The sequence below is a fragment of the Rhinolophus sinicus genome, chromosome 4 (genome assembly GCF_057876585.1).
Source record: "Rhinolophus sinicus isolate RSI-liver-muscle chromosome 4, RSI-T2T, whole genome shotgun sequence".
Lineage (NCBI taxonomy): Eukaryota > Metazoa > Chordata > Mammalia > Chiroptera > Rhinolophidae > Rhinolophus > Rhinolophus sinicus.
This window is the reverse complement of record NC_142504.1, coordinates 57,440,211-57,462,777: the sequence shown is the minus strand read 5'-3', so window position 1 is coordinate 57,462,777 and position 22,567 is coordinate 57,440,211. Positions and strand designations below refer to the sequence as shown.

General features: G+C 37.5%; 1 protein-coding gene across 8 annotated transcripts in view; it reads right to left on the bottom strand.

Moving 5' to 3' along the window:
* HECW1 (HECT, C2 and WW domain containing E3 ubiquitin protein ligase 1) overlaps positions 1 to 22,567 on the bottom strand; it is a 527,464-nt gene that overhangs the window by 157,019 nt on the left and 347,878 nt on the right. For all 8 annotated transcript variants that reach the window (XM_088797859.1, XM_088797857.1, XM_088797858.1 and 5 more), the window contains one exon: positions 6,560 to 6,729. In XM_088797859.1, the coding sequence (XP_088653985.1) occupies positions 6,560 to 6,729 (170 nt within the window). The remainder of the gene's footprint in view (positions 1 to 6,559; positions 6,730 to 22,567) is intronic.

The following is a 22,567-nucleotide window of genomic DNA, read 5'->3' as shown; positions in this document are numbered from 1 at the left end:
TTCAATATTTCCTTTATCTTTTGGTAAAGAAAAAAGTGATTGAGGGCCACATCAGGTGAGTGTTCCAACACAGTTACAGTGGTACCTCAGTTTTCGAATGTAATCTGTTCCAGAAGACCATTTGAGTTCTGAAACGTTGGAAAACAGCCAACAGCAAGGCCTCAGGATCTTACACTCAGCAGAAGCCATGTACCATGTTTGACTTCCGAGGCGTGTTTGAAAACCAAAGCATTTACTTCTAGGTTTATGGTGCTCATAAACCGAAATGTTCATCAACAGAGACGTTCGTAAACCGAGGTACTACTGTATTTGTTTACTGGCTAAAAACTCCCTCACAGACAGTGCCATGTGAGCTGGTGCATTGTCGTGATGCAAGAGCCATGAATTGTTGGCGAAAAGTTCAGGTCTTCTAACTTTTTCCCACAGCCTTTTCAGCACTTCCAAATAGTAAACTTGGTTAACTGTTTGTCCAGTTGGTACAAACTCATAACGAATAATCCCTCTGGTATAAAAAAAGGTTAGCAAATCATTGCAACAAGTTCGCGAACTTAATTGTCAGACCTCGTATGTATGTACTCATATATATATATATATACATATATGTATGTATGTACCTGTATATATGTATGTATCTATCTATCTATGGTCCATCTATGTAGATTTTGTGTATATATTTGTGAATAAAAACTTTATGAAAATAAATAGAAAAATATATAATTGATACTTTGTAGAAATAAGTTTTAAAATCTATTAAGAAACCCTGAATAAATCAATAACCATTAAATAATTTATAAGTAAATATCTTCATAGGTCACCAAATAACTTTATAAGTAAATTTTACCAAAACTTCTTGGAACTCCTTGGGATCTCTGTCTTATATATACTGTTCAAGAAAATAAAAAAATAAAAAAAGAGATAGTTACCCAAATCATTTTTTGAGGATAAGACATCTTTGATATAAACTGTACAAGGATACTACAAGATATGAAAATAAAAGACATTCATTATCATAGATAGTTGCAAAAGTCCTAAGTAAAATTAGCTGCCAATTAAAACAGCATTTACATGAAAAAATACTAAAGTATGTCTTCCAGGCTGAACAGCATTTGTGTGTTCCCTCCTCCGAGATCAGTAACCCTTTTTTCTTTAGTCATTCCTAGTTTTCTTCTAGAGTGTGTGCAAGACTTCAGACATTCATTTTATATACTAACTTTACTTCATCTTAGTTTTTACTCAAAAATTTCTCTGGTTTCATTTTGCTCACTTATATTTAAATACATTTTATCTTGCTATGTTATATGCTTTCTGTGTGTTTTCACAAACAAGAAAGGACATGAATATTTAAAGGGTATATGGGATGCTGTGTGGCCTCACATTTGACACTTGTGTGTTCACAGGAAAATTCAAGTCACTAAGTGCCTCATGTCTAAAGAGATGGGCCAACAATTGGGGCCAGGTCCTCTCCGCTTTCCTTTATCATACTAGCCCCCCCCCCCCAATAGTGGGACCACTATCCCTACAGAGAAAAAGGTGAGGGTATGCTCATGACCTTACCATGACTGTATTTCTCTCAAAGGTACTGGAGTGGGGGGAAGGTACAAAAAGAACAGAGTATGTCTTCTTTCCACCCCAAGACCCTCAAAGCATAATCCTGGTCTGTGGTGAATGGGAGGAAAAGAGATTTAAAGTGAATGTGAAATTATATTTGATTAGGTTATTTACAATAAAAAGTGACTATAAATCTATAGAATGAGCCCAAAACATCATTAAGAGATAGTTAATGAAGTGACTGGAATAAATTAAAACTGATTATGATATCACTCCATTGAATTGAGGCAGCTCAATTAAGCAGATTATCTATCTCTGTATCTATCTGTCATCTATCTATTTATATATAATCTATCTATCTATCATTATCTATCTATCTATCTATCATCTGTCTATCTATATATATATCCTCTCTATATATCATCTATATATATATATATATATATCATGATATATAGATATATAGATATATAGATATCATGCATGTGTGTGTGCACATGCATGAACGTGTGTGTTTGTGTGTTGGCAGGTACATAAAATATCCACTTCTCAAATATTCTTTCAGTTTTATTAGCTGGGTTTGAAAACTTATTACTAACTCCATCATGGAGTTGCCATTTACTCTTCCACATTATCTGTGGGCTGCATATCCCTTTTCAATTGCCTGAAAATTATTGGACTTGTGCTGTATTACTTCTGTCTGTATGTCTCTTTCACAAATACGCTAATATCCATTAATGTCCATCAATGCCTTCCCTAAATGTAATCTCTTAGTCAAAGATGTATACAGTTAATGGCCTGTTTACCATAAGATTTTTCAAGATACATATCTCCTTTAAAAAAAAATCTCAGAAAATGTGAGATTATCTAATTATTCATGGTATCACTATAATAATAATTTTGTAGTACATGAAATCAATAGCCTAAGCACAGTAATTCAGTTGTTACAAAATTGCAAATTAAAGTCATTGATAATATGACAAGAACTCTATCGATTTTTCCCTGATATTTTTTTAACTTTTAAAACACTGTTGTTTAACAAGTAAAAAAGCAGACTCATAAATACAGACGACGGTATGGTGGTTACCAGGGGGAATGGGATAGGGAAAGGATGAAGAAGGTAAAGGGGGGGTCAAATACAAGGTGATGGAAGAAGACTAGATTTGGGGTGGTGGGCACACAATGTAATGTACAGATGTCATATTATAAAGTTGAAATTCAGGTGAAATTTATGTAATGTTATTAATCAATGTTACCCCAATAAATTTAATAAAAATGCTGTGTTTATATTTGCTATTGTTTATATTTATTTGTGTGGTTTTTTCCAGGTTAATTGCCCAAAGCACGAAAAAAAGTTGGGAAACTAACTAGATTATAGCCCAACATGACCTGAGATCTGTCACTGGGGCATAGACATTACTTTTTGCAAGACAAGACAAATGTAGGCAAAGACGGGAACCTGTTAGTAAGGCCCCCAAAAGGATGGGATCACAGTTAGAGATGGGCGTCACTGAAGTGGAATTTCTGCTGACTGAGTCCACAGAATTTGGCTATTTTTATTATTTGGACCTAATTGACTATTTCCTTTTCATTCTTTAAAATCAATATGGCCAGTTTGTGTAGATAGGCCTAGGACAATTGCATACCACCTCTGAAATTCCTTGGGTCATCTCCCACTTGCCTGCTCCACCATTCTTAATCCTTGTCTTTCCTGGTTCCTAGATCTTCCTCTTTGGCTCCATCTATACTTGGTTTCTGTTCTTCTAAAACCTTCATGCTTAAAATCCACTTAGACTTGTTCTCCCCAACAGTAGGCCCATCTGTGATTTTTAGCATCAGCCCTATAGGCTGTCATAAGCTTAACCAATTTCAATCAATGAAAGAGGCACTCCCTAGTTCCAGCTCTGATTTGTAGTGTTTGCCAGCTTTCTTGGTGTAAATACTCCCACCATGGCTCCCATGAGCTCACATGAATACTCCAGCACACCCTGACTCCATAGATGGATGTGCTAAGCCAACCCCTCCCCCAGCTCTCTCTATTTCTCCATGAGAAATTAGGAGGCATTGGGTTTTACTGCTGCTCTCAAACCTCCACTTCTATCTTATTTCCTCAGAGGTACAAAATGATGCTAACAGATAAGTACAAGGAATACTTTAGCTAGTGGACATCAAACTGTGTGCTTCTCAGTCCTAGGTTCAGTGGATGGGCCTCAGGCATCACCCGGGAACCAGAGGCATATCTCTGGAGAAATCCCCCCTGTGTTTTTAAGTTGCTGTTCATTCATGAGTTTCTTTCATAAAAGGATTCAGCAACTGGTTTAACCAATTAAAGAGCTGATTTGGTGCATATGTAATGGTTGTCTATATCAGGGAACTTCAAAAATCTTTTTTTTTTTTTTAATTATTGTCCTGGCTCAAGGCTGTTGGTTAGGGATTCTCACACACTCACTGCTAGTGTCAGCTTTGCATTTTGGAGAACTTTTCTTCCATAAATGTAATTTTTGTATTCACGATACTGTTTACTTTGTCCAGGTCAAAGTGCAACTTAACTTCTGATTAAAGTACGTCTCAATTTCTAATCAATCAGGCCTGAGGTTAACAATCTATTTTAAACCAGAGTTTGGTTTAAACTCTTTAGAGTTGGCTGATTACAGCGATCGTTTAGCAACGGGCTTACCTTGCAGAGATCAGGGTCCTTGACCAGGCACTTTTATTTCTCTCTAGAGAATGGGACTTTTAGCCTAAACTGTTCTGCTTGTCCTACTCTGTCAATCAGTTTTTGGCAATTTCTCTGCTCAGTATGTCTCATTCTTATGTACTCATGATGTTGTTGAAGTGATTAAATATGATAACTCTGGTAAACAATATATTGTCAGTTGGCATCTAGAAGAACACTCTAAATGTTCAGGCTCAAGACTGATCCTTATGAGTTTGTGCCTATATTTGACTCGTCAAGTTGTCAGAGCAGTGATTTGTGGTTTGGTTAACTGTGAGGTAATGTTTTGGTTATTGATGTCTAATATGGACTTATAACCAGCCCCAGCACTAGAAACTGCCCTGAGGCTACCTGTGCTGTTTAAAGTTCCTCTCAAATGCCTGGGACCTATTTTAAGTGCACTGTAGCTTGGAGATATTGAAGGGACCCAGTAGACAAACGTGAGACATAATGGCTAATTATACAGTAATACCTCGGTTTTTTAATGTCTCCATTGACGAACAATTTGGTTTGCGAATGCTGTCAACCCGAAAGTAAATGCTTCGGTTTTCTAACATGGCTCAGAAGTCGAACATGTCACGTGGCTTCCGCTGATTGCAAGATCCTGAGGCCTAGCTGTCAGCTGTTTTCGAACTTTTCAGAACTCGAACGGTCTTCCGGAATGGATTACATTAAAAAACCGAGGTACCACTGTACTCTGTTTAACTTGAAAAATCTGAGCCTCATCAGGGAGACATGAGATGAAACTTATTTAGAACACTAACTTCAACTGCAGCACGCTGGATAGAATAGAGAACGAAAAACATCCCAATGGTGCTGGATTCTAAAAATGTTCTCTGAGATATAAGACCTGTATGACTAAGTACCTTAGAACATGTTGCTCTAAAGTTCTTCAGAGGAGAGAAGCCTTTTTATTTCATGTATAATAAATGCTGGTGGAATCTTTATCCCCAGGAATGCATTGAGGAGTCCATAAATAACTGGTGAGAACAGCCAGGACTGAAGGAACAAATAATGTAAGATTCATTATTCCATACTTGTAGTACTATCTGTGCTTTAGAATCTGTTGATAACTAAAGTAGTAGGAAGTTTAAGTAAACTCCATTTCCCTTATGTACACTGAAAAGCCCTCATGTTGCTCTTCTGGGTCGGGGCTAATTAAGCTTAGGCAATAGGTGGTATAATTTAAGAGACAATGAAAAATATTTGCCCCCAATCATCTAATTACACTTTCTTGTTAAGGATGCTTGAGGGTTCTACATCAGAGATGATCTACTTTGAAGACTAAAGGAAGGAATCCTGCCCATAGCACATGTCTTGAATAGCAGTGGTACATTTAACAGCCTGGTGAAGGTAATATGAGGCTCAGATTGAGGAGAACTGACGTCTCCAAGTTACACAACTAGTGACTGGCCATTCTGGGATTGGAACCTCGATTTGCGTGTTTGCAAAGCTGCACTTTTACACGTTAGATTGTTGCCATGCCCATGCCCCAAGCCTCCCTGCTCCTTATACAGTTTTCAGGTGATACCCTCAAGCTAAAGAGAGCAAATTAGGCAGCCAAAGTGGTTGTGACAACTTCTTACTTGCTCTCTAGAAAAGGACTTAGCCACTGTGAGGCTGAGACTGACACGTGGCTTAGCTGAAAAAACTTTTAGCTCCAGTTGGTGGAGAAGACCCATTTAGGAGTGGAGAAGGGCCTTCATTGACAAAACAAACTATTCAATACTTTAGCAAGTTGCCTAGCACTGTGCAAACCAGGACAATGGGATGAACAATTAAGCTTCATGTCTGTTTAAATCAAGCAATATGTAAGCCCCAGGTTATTCTAGCGTTATTGATTTATCTGTCCCAGGAAGCTGACAGTTTTAGAATCTCTGGCACTAGTCCAGAGGAAAACATTTAAAACATGGCACATTTGCTTAAAGACCACATACATGAAAAGAGTGAGAATGCTCAGATCAAAACATATTTCCTCCTTCTCCCACACGAAGGCAGAGCAAAAGGCTGTCCCACTTTCAGGCACAGGTTTAGAAACAAATGAAGAGGCTACTACTATATGGCTACTGAGTGCCCTGCAGTGAATGGTTTCCTGGTACTGCTTTGAGTGACTCTATCAAGAACCCTGAGAGTTGCAACCCATAGAGAACATGGCTCCCTTCTAAGACCAAGACAGCCATGAACTTATCAGCAGAGTATGGGGCTCCAAGAAAGGAGGGACAGCACACGAGCTGCTTCGCGCTCAGCCATTTCACTTGGTTTCGTAGGCTTCCTCTCAGAGCCCACGGCACTCACCTCGGCCTGCCAGATGGGGTTTACCGTGTTGCCTATGATCTTAGATCTCCTCTCCTGTCCGTGGTGTGAGAGGGCAGGGAAGATACTGTGCTTCCCAGGCTGAATGGAAATCTTCAGGTAAGGATCTGGGTTGAAAAACATCCCTTTCTTCAACCCCATGGCCTGGAAATCTATAAAATAAAAGACATTTTAATTTAAATGTGTTTTAGTGAGGTTGAAAATCCTATCAGGCCTTTCACAAGGAGAAAAGTCCATCTAAAACATGGAAAAAGCGTTAAATCTTTGGACTATTTCCACCTCATTTTAAACATGGACCCACTATATGGAACATTCACTGGCATGTATTAAATAATTTTGGTGAGAAATCTTTGTAATAAATCAGTACAACTGGCATTATGCTTTTCAAGAGAGGACCATTGGTCCTTACTGGACTGGACTTCAGCATTCTTCAGGCAGGCTAAGATCATGGGTTTGAGTGAGGGTCTGAGAGTCACCTCAGAAAACTTGGGTGGACACTGAGGGAGGAAATCCAACTTTGAAAATCTGATGGATCTAGGCGGAAATTCCTCTGTAAAGTGGAGACATAAGAAAAACAAGGGTTGTAGTCTCAAAGTAAATATGGTCTTCACTGAACAAGAGAGAATTGGAAGAAATAAAGAGAAAGAGGAGGGTTAAAAAAGCAAAGAACATGGACAGTAGAAGAATGAAAAAAGAAGACGTGGCCTCCATGGAGTTAAGTGCATATCAGTGAGGAGAATTTTGAATAACCATGCTGTCAGGGAGGGCAAAACTTTGAAAACTGGACTGTTCCATTTCATTGAAATTGTCTGATCCTGTACAATTTTATGCTGGAGAGAGACATACACAGAGAGAGAATAAAGATCATTTGTGATAATGGTTTATAATTATTCTGGAATAATTCAAAATAATTTTATATTTCTTGGAAATATATTTATGATGTCAAAGACATAAAAAAAGGTTTTTCTATTATTGAAGTATCCCCCCCAAAAAAATTATTCCCATTTATATATAAGTGAAAGAAATTTAGGAAAAGATACATTGAATTGATTCCCAACCGTAGTATAAGTTGTGAGGTGTTTGATTAAATTTTTCCTAAAGAAAAAGTACAGAAGTTTTCACGTAAATGTACTTAAAAGTTATTTTGAGTTGATTCAAGATTATTTCCATAATGAAATTATTTTTACTGTCTTGTATTATAACTGCCACGAGGGGAAAAAGGATAGAAAGTACAACAAGCACCACAGAAATTTTCAAAACTCACAGGAGTATGTGCAGAAGAGTGAACACAGCAGCCTGAGATTTCTCTCCTTAGAAGCCCTATTTATAAGGTTGGCTCTTAGCTAGTGTCTGGGAACTTGGATTTCTGGAGGGTTCCCTCACTTCAGAATTGTGTGTGTAAACTGTGAGTGTTCCCTCATTTCAAATAATGTGTGTAAACGATGTGATTAATGCTAAATCCTTGCTTTCCTTCTAGCAGTCTGGAATTTTTCTCTTTTCTTTTTCCTTTTATTTTATTTATTGGGGTGACAATTATTAGTAAAATTACATAGATTTCAGGTGTACAATTCTGTATTACATCATCTATAAATCCCACTGTGTGTTCACCACCCAGAGTCAGTTCTCTTTCCATCACCATACATTTGATCCCCCTTACCCTAATCTCCTATCCCCCACCCCCCTTACCCTCTGGTAACCACTAAACTATTGTCTGTGTCTATGAGTTTCTGTTTCTCATTTGTTTGTCTTGTTCTTTTGTTGTTTTTCGTTTATATACCACATATCAGTGAAATCACATAGTTCTCTGCTTTTTCTGTCTGACTTATTTCGCTCAGCATTACACTCTCAAGATCCATCCATGTTGTCACAAATGTTCCTATATCATCTTTTCTTACCGCCGAATAGTATTCCACTGTGTATACATACCACAACTTCTTTATCCATTCATCTATCGAAGGACATTTTGGTTGTTTCCATGTCTTGGCCACCGTAAACAAAGCTGCAATGAACATTGGAGCACACGTGTCTTTATCTATAAATGTTTTCAGATTTTTTGGGTAGATACCAGGAGAGGGATTGCTGGGTCATATGGCAATTCTATTCGTAATTTTTTGAGGAACCTCCACACTGCCTTCCATTACGGCTGCACCAGTCTGCATTCCCACCAACAGTGTATGAGGGTTCCTTTTTCTCCACAGCCTCTCCAACACTTGTTACTATTTGTCTTGTTGATGATAGCCATTCTGACTGGGGTGAGGTGATATCTCATTGTGGTTTTCATTTGCATTTCTCTGATGATTAGTGATGTTGAGCATTTTTTTCATGTATATTTGCCATTTGTATGTCCTCTTTGGAGAAATGTTTCTTCAAGTCCTCTGCCCATTTTTCAATTGGGTTGTTTGTTTTTTTTGTTGTTGAGTTGCATGAGTTCCTTGTATATTCTGGATATTAGCCCCTTATCGGAGGCACTGTTTGCAAAAATCTTCTCCCATTCAGTTGGTGGCCTCTTTATTTTGTCGATGGTTTCTTTTGCTGTGCAGAAGCTTTTTAGTTTGACAAAGTCCCATTCATTTACTTTAGCGTATACTTCCCTAGCGTTTGGAGTCAAATTCATGAAATGCTCTTTGAACCCAAGGTCCATAAGTTTAGTACCTATGTTTTCTTCTATGCAGTTTATTGTGTCAAGTCTTATGCTTAAGTCTTTGATCCATTTTGAATTAACTTTGGTACATGGTGACAAATAGCAGTCCAGTTTCATTCTTTTGCATGTGGCTTTCCAATTCTCCCAGCACCATTTATTGAAGAGGCTGTCTTTCCTCCATTGTATGTTTTTAGCTTCTTTGTCAAAAATTATCTGTCCATATTTATGTGGTTTTATTTCTGGGTTCTCAATTCTATTCCATTGGTCTATGTGTCTGTTTTTCTGCTAATACCATGCTGTTTTGATTATTGTAGCCCTGTAGTACAAGCCAAAGTCAGGAAGTGTGATACCTCCATTATTGTTCTTTTTTCTTAAGATTGCTTTGGCTATTCGGGCTTTTGTGGTTCCAAAAAAATCTGATGATTTTTTGTTCTATTTCTTTAAAATATGCCATTGGGATTTTGATGGGGATTGCATTGAATCTGTATATTGCTTTGGGTAATATGGCCATTTTAACTATGTTGAGTCTTCCAATCCATGAGCATGGAATGTCTTTCCATTTCTTGGTGTCTTCTTCAATTACTTTAAAAAATGTCTTACAGTTTTCAGCATATAGGTCTTTCACATCCTTGGTTAAGTTTATTCCTAGGTATGTTATTCTTTTTGCTGGAATTGCAAAAGGAATTGTTTTTTGTATTTCTTTTTTTGAGATTTCATTGTTAGTATATAAGAAGGCAATGGACTTTTATACGTTGATTTTGTAGCCAGCAACTTTACTGTATTCGTTGATTGTTTCTAATAGCTTTTTGGTGGAGTCTTTAGGGTTTTCTATATATAGCATCATGACATCTGCAAAGAGTGATAATTTAACTTCTTCATTCCCAATTTGGATGCCTTTTATTTCTTTTCTTGCCTGATTGCTCTGGCAAGGACTTGCAACACTATCTTGAAAAGCAGAGGTGATAGGGGACAGCCCTGTCGTGTTCCTGAACGTAGAGCAAAGGGCTTCAGTTTTTCACCATTAATTATGAGATTAGCAGAGGGCTTGTCAAATATGGCCTTTATTATGTTAAGGTATTTTCCTTCTACACCTATTTTATTAAGTGTTTTAATCATAAATGGATGTTGTATCTTGTCAAATGCTTTTTCTGCATCAATTGATATAATCATATGATTTTTGTCCTCTATTTTGTTTATGTGATGTATCACATTGATGGATTTGCGTATGTTGAACCATCCTTGTGCCCCGGGGATGAACCCCACTTGGTCGTGATGAATAATCTTTTTAATACATTGTTGTATTCGATTTGCTAGAATTGTTTTTTAATTTACTGGGGTGACAATTGTTAGTAAAATTACATAGAGTTCAGGTGTACAATTCTGTATTACATCATCTACAAATCCCATTGTGTGTTCACCACCCAGAGTCAATTCTCCTTCCATCACCATATATTTCAACCCCCTTACCCTCATCTCCCACTCCCCCACCCCCTTAATCTCTGGTAACCACTAAACTATAGTCTGTGTCTATGAGTTTCTGTTTCTCATTTGTTTGCCTTGTTCTTTTGTTGTTTTTTGTTTATATACTGAGCGAAATAAGTCAGACAGAAAAAGCAGAGAACCATGTGATTTCACTGATTTGTCATATATAAACCAAAAACAACAATAGAATTTTATTTAGGAATTTTGCATCGGTATTCATCAGAGATATTGGTCTGCAGTTTTCTTTTTTTGTGCTGACCTTACCAGGTTTTGGTATCAGGCTAATGTTGGCCTCATAAAATGAGTTAGGGAGTACTGTCTCTTCTTAAATTTTTTGGAGAGTTTGAGCAGGATTGGTATTAGATCCTCTTTGAAGATTTGGTAGAATTCACTAGTGAAGCCATCGAGTCCCGGACTTTTGCTTTTGGGAAGGTTTTGGATGACTGATTCAATTTCGTTACTGGTGATTGGTCTGTTTAGATTTTCCAGTTATTCACGGTTCAGCCTTGCAAGGCTATATGTTTCTAAGAACTTGTCCATTTCTTCTAGGTTATTGAATTTGGTGGCATATAGTCCTTCATAGTATTCTTGGATAATCCTTTGTATTTCTGTGGTGTCCGTGATAATGTCCCCGTTTTAGTTTCTGATTTTGTTTAATACTGTCTTCTCTCTTTTTATCTTAGTGAGTCTAGCCAAGGGTTTGTCTATTTTGTTAATCTTTTCAAAGAACCAGCTCTTTCTCACATTATTTTTTCTATTGTCTTTTTGTTCTCTATTTCATTTAGTTCTGCTCTAATATTTGTTATTTCCTTTCTTCTGCTGACCTTAAGTTTTACTTGTTCTTCTTTTTCTAGTTCTTTAAGGTGTAACATGAGGTTATTTATTTGGGAGTTTTCTTGTTTCTTGAGATAGGCCTGTAATGAGATAAATTTCCCTCTTAAAACTGCTTTCGCTGCATTCCAAAAATTTTGGTAGGATGTATTTTCATTGTCATTAGTTTCTATGTACCTTTTGATCTCTCCTCTAACTTCTTCTTTGACCCAGTCGTTTTTTAAAAGTATGTTGTTTAATCTCCATGTATTTGTGTTTTTTCCCGGTTTCTTTTTGCAGTTGATATCCAATTTCAAAGCCTTGTGATCAGAGAATATGCTTGGTATGATTTCAATCTTCTTAAATTTGCTGAGACTGATTTTATATCCCAATATACAGTCTATCCTTGAGAATGTTCTGTGTACACTAGAAAAGAATGTATAGTCTGATGTTTTAGGATGAAGTACTCTATAAATGTCAATTATGTCCATTTTATCTAATGTGTCATTTAGGGCTGCTATTTCGTTATTTATTTTCTGTTTGGATGATCTATCCATAGCTGTCAACGATGTATTTAAGTCCCCTAGTATAATTGTGTTTTGGTCAATTTCTCCCTTTAATTCTGTTAGTAGTTGCTTGGTATATTTCAGTGCTCCCTGATAGGGGGCATAAATATTGATGACTGTTATGTCTTCTTGTTGTACAGTCCCTTTCACCATTATGAAATGTCCATCTTTGTCTCTTGTTAGCTTTTCCCCTGTGATGTCTGTTTCATCTGATATCATTATGGCTACACCTGATTTTCTCTGGGTACCATTTGCTTTGCGTGTCAATTTCCACCCTTTCACTTTGAGTCTATGCTTGTTCTTGTAGCTGAGATGTGTCTCTTGGAGACAGCATATGGTTGGGTTTAGTTTTTTGATCCAATCTGCTACTCTGTGCCTTTTTATTGGTGAGTTCAGTCCATTTACATTTACGGTGATTATTGATATGTGAGGATTTCCTGTCATTCTATCTTTAGTTTTCTGGTAAGGCTGTGTCTCCATTGTTTCTTTGTCTTTTAGTTGTTGTCTATTACTTCTGTGTGGCGGTATTCTATGATGTTTCCCTCTGTTTCTTCTTTTATTACAGTATATATTTCAGTTCTGGATTTATTTTGAGTGGTTACCCTTAAGTTTATGTAAAAGAAAGTTTGATATTTAGAGTATTCCATTTTCTTCAGCACACTTACTTTCTCCATTCCCATATTCCGGTTGAGACCTTTACTGTCCCCCTTTTTGAGTTTTGGTTGCCACAAATTGTCCCTGTTGATGGTGGTTGAATAGCCTCCTTTAGTGTTTCTTGTAGTGCAGGTCATGTATTAGAAAATTCCCTCAGCTTCTGTATGTCTGGAAAGGTCTTTATTCCTCCTTCATATCTAAAGGATATCTTTGCTGGATATATTATTCTTGGCTCATGAGTTCTCTCTTGCAATAGTTTGAATATTTGGTTTCACTCCCTCCTGGCTTGTAGAGTTTGTGCTGAAAAATCTGATGATAATCTAATGGGCTTTCCTTTGTAAGTTACCGTCTTCTTTTCCCTGGCTGCCTTGAGTATTCTTTCTTTGTCATTGATTTTACACAGCTTCAATACAATGTGCCTTGGAGAAGGCCTGCTGGGATTGAGGTAATTAGGTGTTCTATTTGCTTCTTGGATTCGAGGGTCCAGTTCTGTCCACAAGTTTGGAGAGTTCTCATCGACAATTTGTTTGAATATATTCTCTGTTCCCTTCTCTCTTTTCTCCTTCTGGTATGCCCATTATTCTTGTATTGCTCTTTCTGATGGAGTCAGAAAGTTCTTGTAGAGTTCTTTCATTTCTTTTAAGTCTCAAGTCTCTTTCTTCTTCCATCTGTGTAATTTCCAGGTTTCTATCTTCGATGTCACTGATTCTTTCCTCCATCTTGTCAACTCTACTACCTAAGCTGGTTATTTCATTCTTAATTTCTTCTATTGAGTTCTTAATCTCCATAAATCCTATTTGGTTCTTTTTTAAAATTTCAATCTCTTTTGTCAAATGTTCATGCTGTTCTTTGATTGTGTTTCTGAGTTCCTTTAACTGCCTATCTGTGTTTTCTTGCATCTCGTTGAGTTTTTTCAGAACTGCAATCTTGAATTCTCTGTCATTTAAGTCACATATTTCTGTATCTTATGTGCCTTTTCTGGAGATTTTTCACTTTTTTTCTGAGCTATCTTGTTGCCTTGGTTATTCATGGCAATTACTGGTTTACTATTTCTCTTCCTAGACATCTACAGGAGTGGCTTCTGGAAGCGGTCTTTCTTTTGTTTTCCAGTACTTGTTGGTAGAATGTTTTATTATTTCTCCGACTCCAGCTTATTTTTCTTCTCCCACACAGTAGTGCTATGTTTTCTCTGCACTATTCCAGCTTCTCACACAATGGGGGGATTCCATGGGAGACGGGCTTCTCCTCTGTTAATAGTTCATCTAGGTCACAGGGCGCAATGTCCCGGTGGGTATGCGGACAGCTTTTGATGTTCCAAAGCTCTTCCAGCTCCAGATTCAGAGCCCATATGTTTCAGCAGTTCTGTTTACTCCTGCAGGGATCCGCCCAGAAGGTGGGGCCAGGGGCGGGGTGAGTTGTGAGAGGTGACCCAGAGCAATGGCGGCGACCGCCACCACAGCTGGTCCTGCTTCCACAGCTCCCTCCCCTTTGCCGGAACACGCTGGGCTGCGAATTTGTGTCTCTGGTCCACAGTTCTCAGAGTAGCAAATATTCTGTTCTTTTGATCTGACACTGCTACTGTTCTGTTTCTAGCACCGGGCTGGTGGGGGCGGGGCGAGCTCTGGGAGGGTAAGGAGGGGGCGGCTAGTCTCAGTTCCTAAGGCTTCTGTTCTCTGCTCGGCAGTGAGGGTTTAAACCACCGTTTTCAGCCTTCTTCCCTCAGTCTTTTCTCCGAGGTCTCTGCCGTGAGCGTTGGGTTCAGCCATGTTATATGGTGTCCCCTCAGCCCTGTGGGCCATAAGCGGAGCCCTAGCAGTCCGAGTTCTTCCCTCTCCCGCAGCTGTGGTAGTTCCAGGAAGCAGCGAGCTCGGTGCACTGAGCTGTCTGCGTCCTGCGCCCGCGCGGCTGTGTCTCCCCGCACTTCTCCGTTTTCTCCTCCCCCCACTCATGCGAATCTCCCACCTGTAGGTGATTTCAGTAGTGGGCCTCTTCGTCTTGCCTGTCTGCTCTGCAGGGAGTCCTTTGTGGAGTTTTTGTTGTTCGATTCGTTGTAAATTTTAAGGGAGCTTTACAGAGGCTCACCTCACGCCACCATTTTTCCTCCTGTTTTCTCTGGAATTTTTCAATACTTGCTAGGCAGAGGTGCCTATGTGACCACCCCCACTGAAAACGTTGGCACTGAGTGTGTAATGAGCTTCCCTGGTATGTAACATCTCATATGTCTTGTCACAACTTGTTACTGGGGTAAACAAGCACATGCTGTGTGACCACTAGGAGATGATCCATGGAAGCTAGCCCTGATTTCCTTCAGACTTCACCCCATGCACTGTTTCCCTTTGTTTATTTTGCTTTGTAGCCTTTCAATGTAATAAAGCATAGCCATGAGTACGATTATATGCTGAGTTCCAGTGAATTATTAAATCTCCTGTGGTGTTAGGGACCCTACCCAGAGTGTGACAGGCATATGGATTTATTCATCATAAAAATATTAATAATATGACTGCCATCACCTGCATCAGGTCTACCACTGCCACTGACTATTTCTTGGCTAGTTACTAAATTCTTGGAATCATTCAATGACCTTAAAATACATTATCTGATTTAATTCTAACCATAAACTCTATAAGTTAGATATTACATTCCTAATTTGAGGAAAAGAAAGTGGAAGCATATGAGTTAAGTAACTTGATGAGGTTGTCAGAACTGGTAAATATCAGAAACGAAATTTCAACCTGTCTCTTTGATTCTCAATCTGTGCTTTTAACCAATATGTTATATTACCTTTTAATAAAAATGTCAATGCTGGCATAGGTTGAACTCTCAAGTATAAATGAGTCCTTTTTTTAATACTGTATTCTGTTCTATCAAACAACTTGTCTATATCCCCATCAACATGTCTGTATCCTATGTTTGATATCTGATAAATTTAGTCAGTCTTCAATGTCCTCTTTTTTTAATAGAAAATATTTCAATTTATCACCCACACAGTTATTTTCCCAGTTTAATCTTACTAAAACAAATCCTCCTCCAAATGATTGGGATTTTAATTGGAATTCCAGTGCATTTATAGATTAATTTCAGAAGAATTGGTAACTTTATAATACTTCTCATTCAAGAACATATGTTTCTTCATTTTTTTCAGGTCTTCTTTCATGTCCTTCAGTAAACTTTTATACTTTTCTTTATAAAGGCTTACACAGTTAAGTTCAATTTGGATCTTATTAAAATATCTGTTTCATGGAGTAAAAGTGTTTGAAAACTGCTGCAACAAGTAGTATACTTAAAAGTGCACTGGACAGGGAGTCAGTATTCACTGATTTAATTCTAGAACACTCACTATTGAACTTTGTAACTTGATGAAATTGATTTAACTCTTTCAGGTCCCAATTTCTTTAACTATAAAATTGTTGGAATGGATTTCTATAAGAACACACAGAGTTTTATGTGTTCTTATAGAAATAAGAACATTAATGAGAGAATAATTTTCTCCTATTTTTGCCTGTATTAGTTTTCTGTTCTAATGATAAGCATAATACACATTTTTATACCATTGAACATAATGCACATTATTGTACAATTTTTAAGTACAGAAGGAAAAGAAACAGACAGAAATTTAAGATTATTTCAAATTGAACCATAGAGTGACAACCATTACCAGACTTTTTTCTTATTATATTCCAGTATTTTTCTTTGCATAGTTGAGACTTTACTGTATATATAATCTCCATATAGATTTTTTCCTTAGTACCTGATTGTCTAATTTGAATATTCAAAATTATCTTCAGCTCAAGAAAGTTTCTCCTACAATTGTTTCTATTCAGTCTGTTCTGATTGCTTCATCAAAAATACCAATTATGTATGTGTTGGTGCTGTATGCGTCATACATCTTTTTTCCCTCATCCTTTGTATTTTGCCCTTCATCTATGCATTCTGGGAGAGACTCTTAAGTCAGTCTACTAGATCACTGATTGTAATTCTATAGTGGTGATTGTGTTTTTCACTGCTTTCTAAAACTCACTTTTAATTCTATGATTGTACTTTTTAGAATTACTATAAATTTCTCCTTGATTATGATAAGCAGTAAAACGCACCCCCCACCCCCAAAGATGACCACAACCTAGTCGCTGGAACCTGTGTATATGTCACATTACATCGTACATTAAAAGGGACTTTGCAGATGTGGTAAGTGTAAGGATCTTGACTGAGATATTCTGGATTATCCAGGTGGACCCAGTGAAAATGTAAGAGTCCTAAAGTGGAGGTAGAAAGCGCAAAGAGAGGAAAAATTGATGTGACAATGAAGCAGAGATCGGAGTGATGCAGCCATGAGTTACAAAATGTATGCAAACTCTAGAACCTGAAAGAGAAAAGGAATGAATTCATCTCTGGAGACCCCAGGAAGGAACCATTCCTGCTGACACCTTGATTTTAGTCCCGTAAGATTCATTTTGGACTTCTGACTTCCAGAACTGCACAAATACATTTGTGTTAAGTCATTAACTTTGTAGTAATTTGTTACAGCAGCAATTGGAAACAAATACACTTGGCTTTCTAAGTTTTTATTTTTGCCAGCTATAAAGAACTCCCTTATTTTCCTCATCTTAGATTTACTTAATAGGTCCTACACTTTCCTATATTTTACTGAGAGTACAAACAGAGGAGTAAATGCTTTACTTCTCTTCAATAGATATCTGTCAATAAACTATTTCGTCTTCTCTTGAGTGTTATGTCCTTCAACTTTTTTAAGAGGTAGAATATTTTCTCTACACATTCTTCAAGTCAAAATGGTTGCTATTTATCCATGAATAGATTGTGGAGTCCTAGTATTTGTCCTCTTTAGTTAGCTGGGTCATCTAACTAGCTACTGTTGCAACAGTTTTTTTTTTCTTTTTTTAAATTTACTGTTGCAATTCTTATCTTTGTTTTTACACTTAGAGATAATTGGCACTTCTAGTCAAGTTTTTGATACTTTGTAGGTTTGCTTAGTTATAGATTTGCTGATATTTTTATCTTGTCTTTCTTTGAGGAATTAAATTTATTAGGATACTTTAAGCAGTATTTATTCTGTTTTCCTAGATAGACATAGTGAATCAACACTATACATATATATATGTGTGTGTGTGTGTGTGTGTGTATAAAATGTAACATATATAATATATATTATGTAACATATATAATTGTGCCAGCAGGGGAGGAGAGAAGGGAGAAGTACGGAGACAGGGCTGCACAGACGCAGGAGGCAGACCTAGCTCAGTGCTCTGAGATTGCTGAAGCCCGGAACTACTGCGGCTGCGGGAGAGGGAAGAACTCGGACTGCTAGGGCTCCGCTTATGGCCCAAGGGCTGAGGGGGCAGCATATAACACAGCTGAACCCAACGCTCACGCCAGAGACCTTGGAGCAAAGACTGAGGGAAGAAGGCTGAAAATGGTGGTTTAAGCCCTCACTGCACAGAGAACGGAAGCCTTAGGCACTGAGACTAGCCGCCCCCTCCCTACCCTCCCAGAGCTCGCCCCACCCCCACCTGCCCAGTGCTAGAAGCGGAACAGTAGCAGTGTCAGATTAAAAGAACAGAATATTTGCAGCTCTGAGAACTCTGGTCCACAGACAAAGATTCGCAGCCCAAATACTTCCGGCAAAAGGGAGGTTGCTGTGGAAGCAGAACCGGCTCTGGTGCTGGTCACTGCCATTGCTCTGGGTCACCTCTCACAACCCACCCCGCCCATGCCCCACCTATCTGGGCAGATCCCTGCAAAAGCAAACAGAACTGCTGAAACACACGGGCTCTGAATGTGGGGCAGGTAGAGCTTTGGAACTTCAAAAGCTCTCTGCATCCACACACGGATGCGGCGACCTATGACCTAGGCGAACTGTTGACAGAGGAGAAGCCCACCTTCAGAGGAATCTCCCTACTGTGTGAAAAGCTAGAATACTGCAAAGAAAACATAACACTACAGTGTGAGAGAGAGAAAAAGGCTGAAGTCGGAGAGAAAATAAATAAAACACTCTACAAAAACTTACTGGAAAACAAAAGAAAGACCTCTTCCTATCAACCTGTTGCAGAAGCCACTCATGTAGATGTCTAGGAAGAGAAATAATAAATCATTAACTGCCATGAATAACCAAGGCATCAAGACAGCTCAGAAAGAAAATTAAGTCTCCAGAAATGAACTTAAAGATATGGAAATATGTGACTTAAAAGACAGAGAATTCAAGATTGCAGTACTGAAAAACTCAACGAGATGCAAGAAAACACAGAAAGGAAGTTTAATGAACTCAGAAAAAAAATCAAAGAACAACACAAACATTTTACCAAAGAGATTGAAATGTAAAAAAAAAATAATAGAATTTCTGAAGATTAAGAATTTAATAGGAGAAATGAAGAATGATATGGCCAGCTTACGTAATAGAGTTGCTCAGATGGAGGAAAGAATCAGTGACATCGAAGATAGAAATCTGGAAATGACATGGATGGAAGAAGAGAGAGACTTGAGACTTAAAAGAAATGAAAGAACTCTACAAGAACTTTCTGACTCCATCAGAAAGACTAATGAGAATAATAGGCATACCAGAAGGGGAAGAAATGGAGAAGGGAACAGATAGTTTATTCAAACAAATACTCAATGAGAACTTCACAAAATTGTGGAAAGAGCTGGAACCTTGAATCCAAGAAACAAATAGAACACCTAATTACCTCAACCCCAACAGGCCTTCTCCAAGGCACACTGTAATGAAGTTGTCTAAAATCAATGACAAAGAAAGAATCCTCAAGGCAGCCAGGGAAATGAAGACGGTAACCTACAAAAGAAAGCCCATTAGATTATCATCAGATTTTTCAGCAGAAACTCTACAAGCCAGGAGGGAGTGAAACCAAATATTCAAACTATTGAAAGAGAGAAATTATGAGCCAAGAATAATATACCCAGCAAAGACATCCTTTACATATGAAGGAGAAATAAAGACCTTTCCAGACATACAGAAGCTGAGGGAATTTTCTAATACACGACCTGCACTGCAAGAAATATTAAAGGAGGCTATTTGACCTCGATCAACAGGGACAATTGGTGGCAACCAAAACATTAAAAGGGGGAGAGTAAAGGCCTGAACCGGAATATGGGAATGGAGAAAGCAGGCATGCTAAAGAAAATGGAACACTCTAAATATCATACTTTCTTTTACATAAACTTAATGGCAAACACTAAAAAAAAAATCAAAAAAAGAAATCCAGAATTGAAATGTATACAGTAATAAAAGAAGAAACAAAGGGAAACATCATAGAATATCACCACACAGAAGTAATAGACAACAACAAAAAGGGAAAGAAACAATGTAGACACAGCCTTACCAGAAAAGTAAAGATAAAATGATAGAAAATCATCACATATCAATAATCACCCTAAATGTAAATGGACTGAACTCACCAATAAAAAGACATAGAGTAGCAGATTGGATCAAAAAACTAAACCCAACCATATGCTGTCTCCAAGAGACACATCTCAGCTACAAGGACAAGCATAGACTCAAAGTGAACGGTAGGAAATTGATACCCCAAGGAAGTGGTATCCAGAGAAAATCAGGTGTAGCCATAATGATATCAGATGAAACAGACTTCAGGGTGAAAAAGGTAACAAGAGATAAAGATGGACATTTCATAATGGTAAAGGAGACTATACAACAAGAAGACACAACAGTCATCAATATTTATGCCCCCAATCAGGGAGCACCGACACATACCAAGCAATTACTAACAGAACTAAGGAGAAATTGACCAAAACACAATTATACTATGGGACCTAAATACATCATTGACAGCGATGGATAGATCACCCAAACAGAAAATAAATAACTAAATAGCAGCCCTAAATGACACATGAGATGAAATGGACATAATTGACATTTATAGAGCACTTCATCCTCAAACATCAGACTATGCATTTTTTTCTAGTGTACATGGAACATTCTCAAGGATAGACCATATATTGGGACATAAAACCAACCTCAGCAAATTTAAGAAGATTGAAATCATACCATGGATATTCTCTGATCACAAGGCTTTGAAATTGGATGCCAACTGTAAAAAGAAAGCAGGAAAAAACACAAATACATGGAGACAAAACAACATACTTTTAAAGAACGACTGGGTCAAAGAAGAAGTTAGAGGAGAGATCAAAAGGTACATAGAAACAAATGACAATGAAAATACATCCTACCAAAATTTTGCAGATGCAGCTAAAGCAGTTATAAGAGGGAAATTTATATCATTACAGGTCTATCTCAAGAAACAAGAAAACTCCCAAATAAAAAACCTCATGTTACACCTTAAAGAACTAGAAAAAGAAGAAGAAATGAAACCCCAGGTCAGCAGAAGAAAGGAGATAAAAAAAATCAGAGCAGAACTAAATGAAATGAAGAACAAAAAGACAATAGAAAAAATCAATGTGACAAAGCGCTGGATCTTTGAAAAGTTTAATAAAATTGAGAAACCCTTGGCTAAACTCACTAAGATAAAAAGAGAGAAGACAGTATTAAACAAAAACAGAAATGAAAATGGGGAAGTTATAATGGATGCCACAGAAATACAAAGCATCATCCAAGAATACTTTGAAGGACTATATGCCACCAAATTCAGTAACCTAGAAGAAATGGACAAGTTCTTAGAAACATATAGCCTTGCAAGGCTGAACCGTGAATAATTGGAAAATCTAAACAGACCAATCACCAGTAACGAAATTGAATCAGTCATCCAAAACCTTCCCAAAAGCAAAAGTCCGGGACCCGATGGCTTCACTAGTGAATTCTACCAAATCTTCAAAGAGGATCTAATACCAATCCTGCTCAAACTCTCCAGAAAATTGAAGAAGAGACAGTACTCCCTAACTCATTTTATGAGGCCAACATTACCTTGATATCAAAACCTGGTAAGGACAGCACCAAAAAAGAAAACTACAGACCAATGTCTCTGATGAATACAGATGCAAAAACCCTAAACAAAATTCTAGCAAATCGAATACAACAATACATTAAAAAGATTATTCATCACGACCAAGTAGGGTTCATCCCAGGGACACCAGGATGGTTCAACATCCGCAAATCCATCAATGTGATACATCACATAAACAAAATAAAGGACAAAAATCATATGATTATATCAATTGATGCAGAAAAAGCTTTTGACAAGATACAACATTCATTTCTGATTAAAACACTTTATAAAATAGGTGTAGAGGAAAATACCTTAACATAATAAAGGCCATATATGACAAGCCCTCTGCTAATCTCATAATTAATGGAGAAAAACTGAAGCCCTTTGCTCTATGTTCAGGAACACGACAGGGCTGTCTCCTATCACCTCTGCTTTTCAACATAGTGTTGCAAGTCCTTGCCAGAGCAATCAGGCAAGAGAAACAAATAAAAGGCATCCAAGTGGGGAATGAAGAAGTTAAATTGTCACTCTTTGCAGATGACATGATGCTATATATAGAAAACCCTAAGGACTCCACCAAAAAGCTATTAGAAACAATCAACGAATACAGTAAAGTTGCTGGCTACAAAATCAATGTACAAAAGTCCATTGCTTTCCTATATACTAACAATGAAATCTCAGAAAAAGAATTAAAAAGAACAATTCCTTTTGCAATTGCAGCAAAAAGAATAAAATACCTAGGAATAAACTTAACCAAGGGTATGAGAGACCTATATGCTGAAAACTATAAGACATTTTTTAAAGAAATTGAAGAAGAGACAAAGAAATGGAGAGACATTTTGTGCTGATGTATTGGAAGAAGCAACATAGTTAAAATGGCCATATTAACTATACAGAATTATATACAGAATTAATG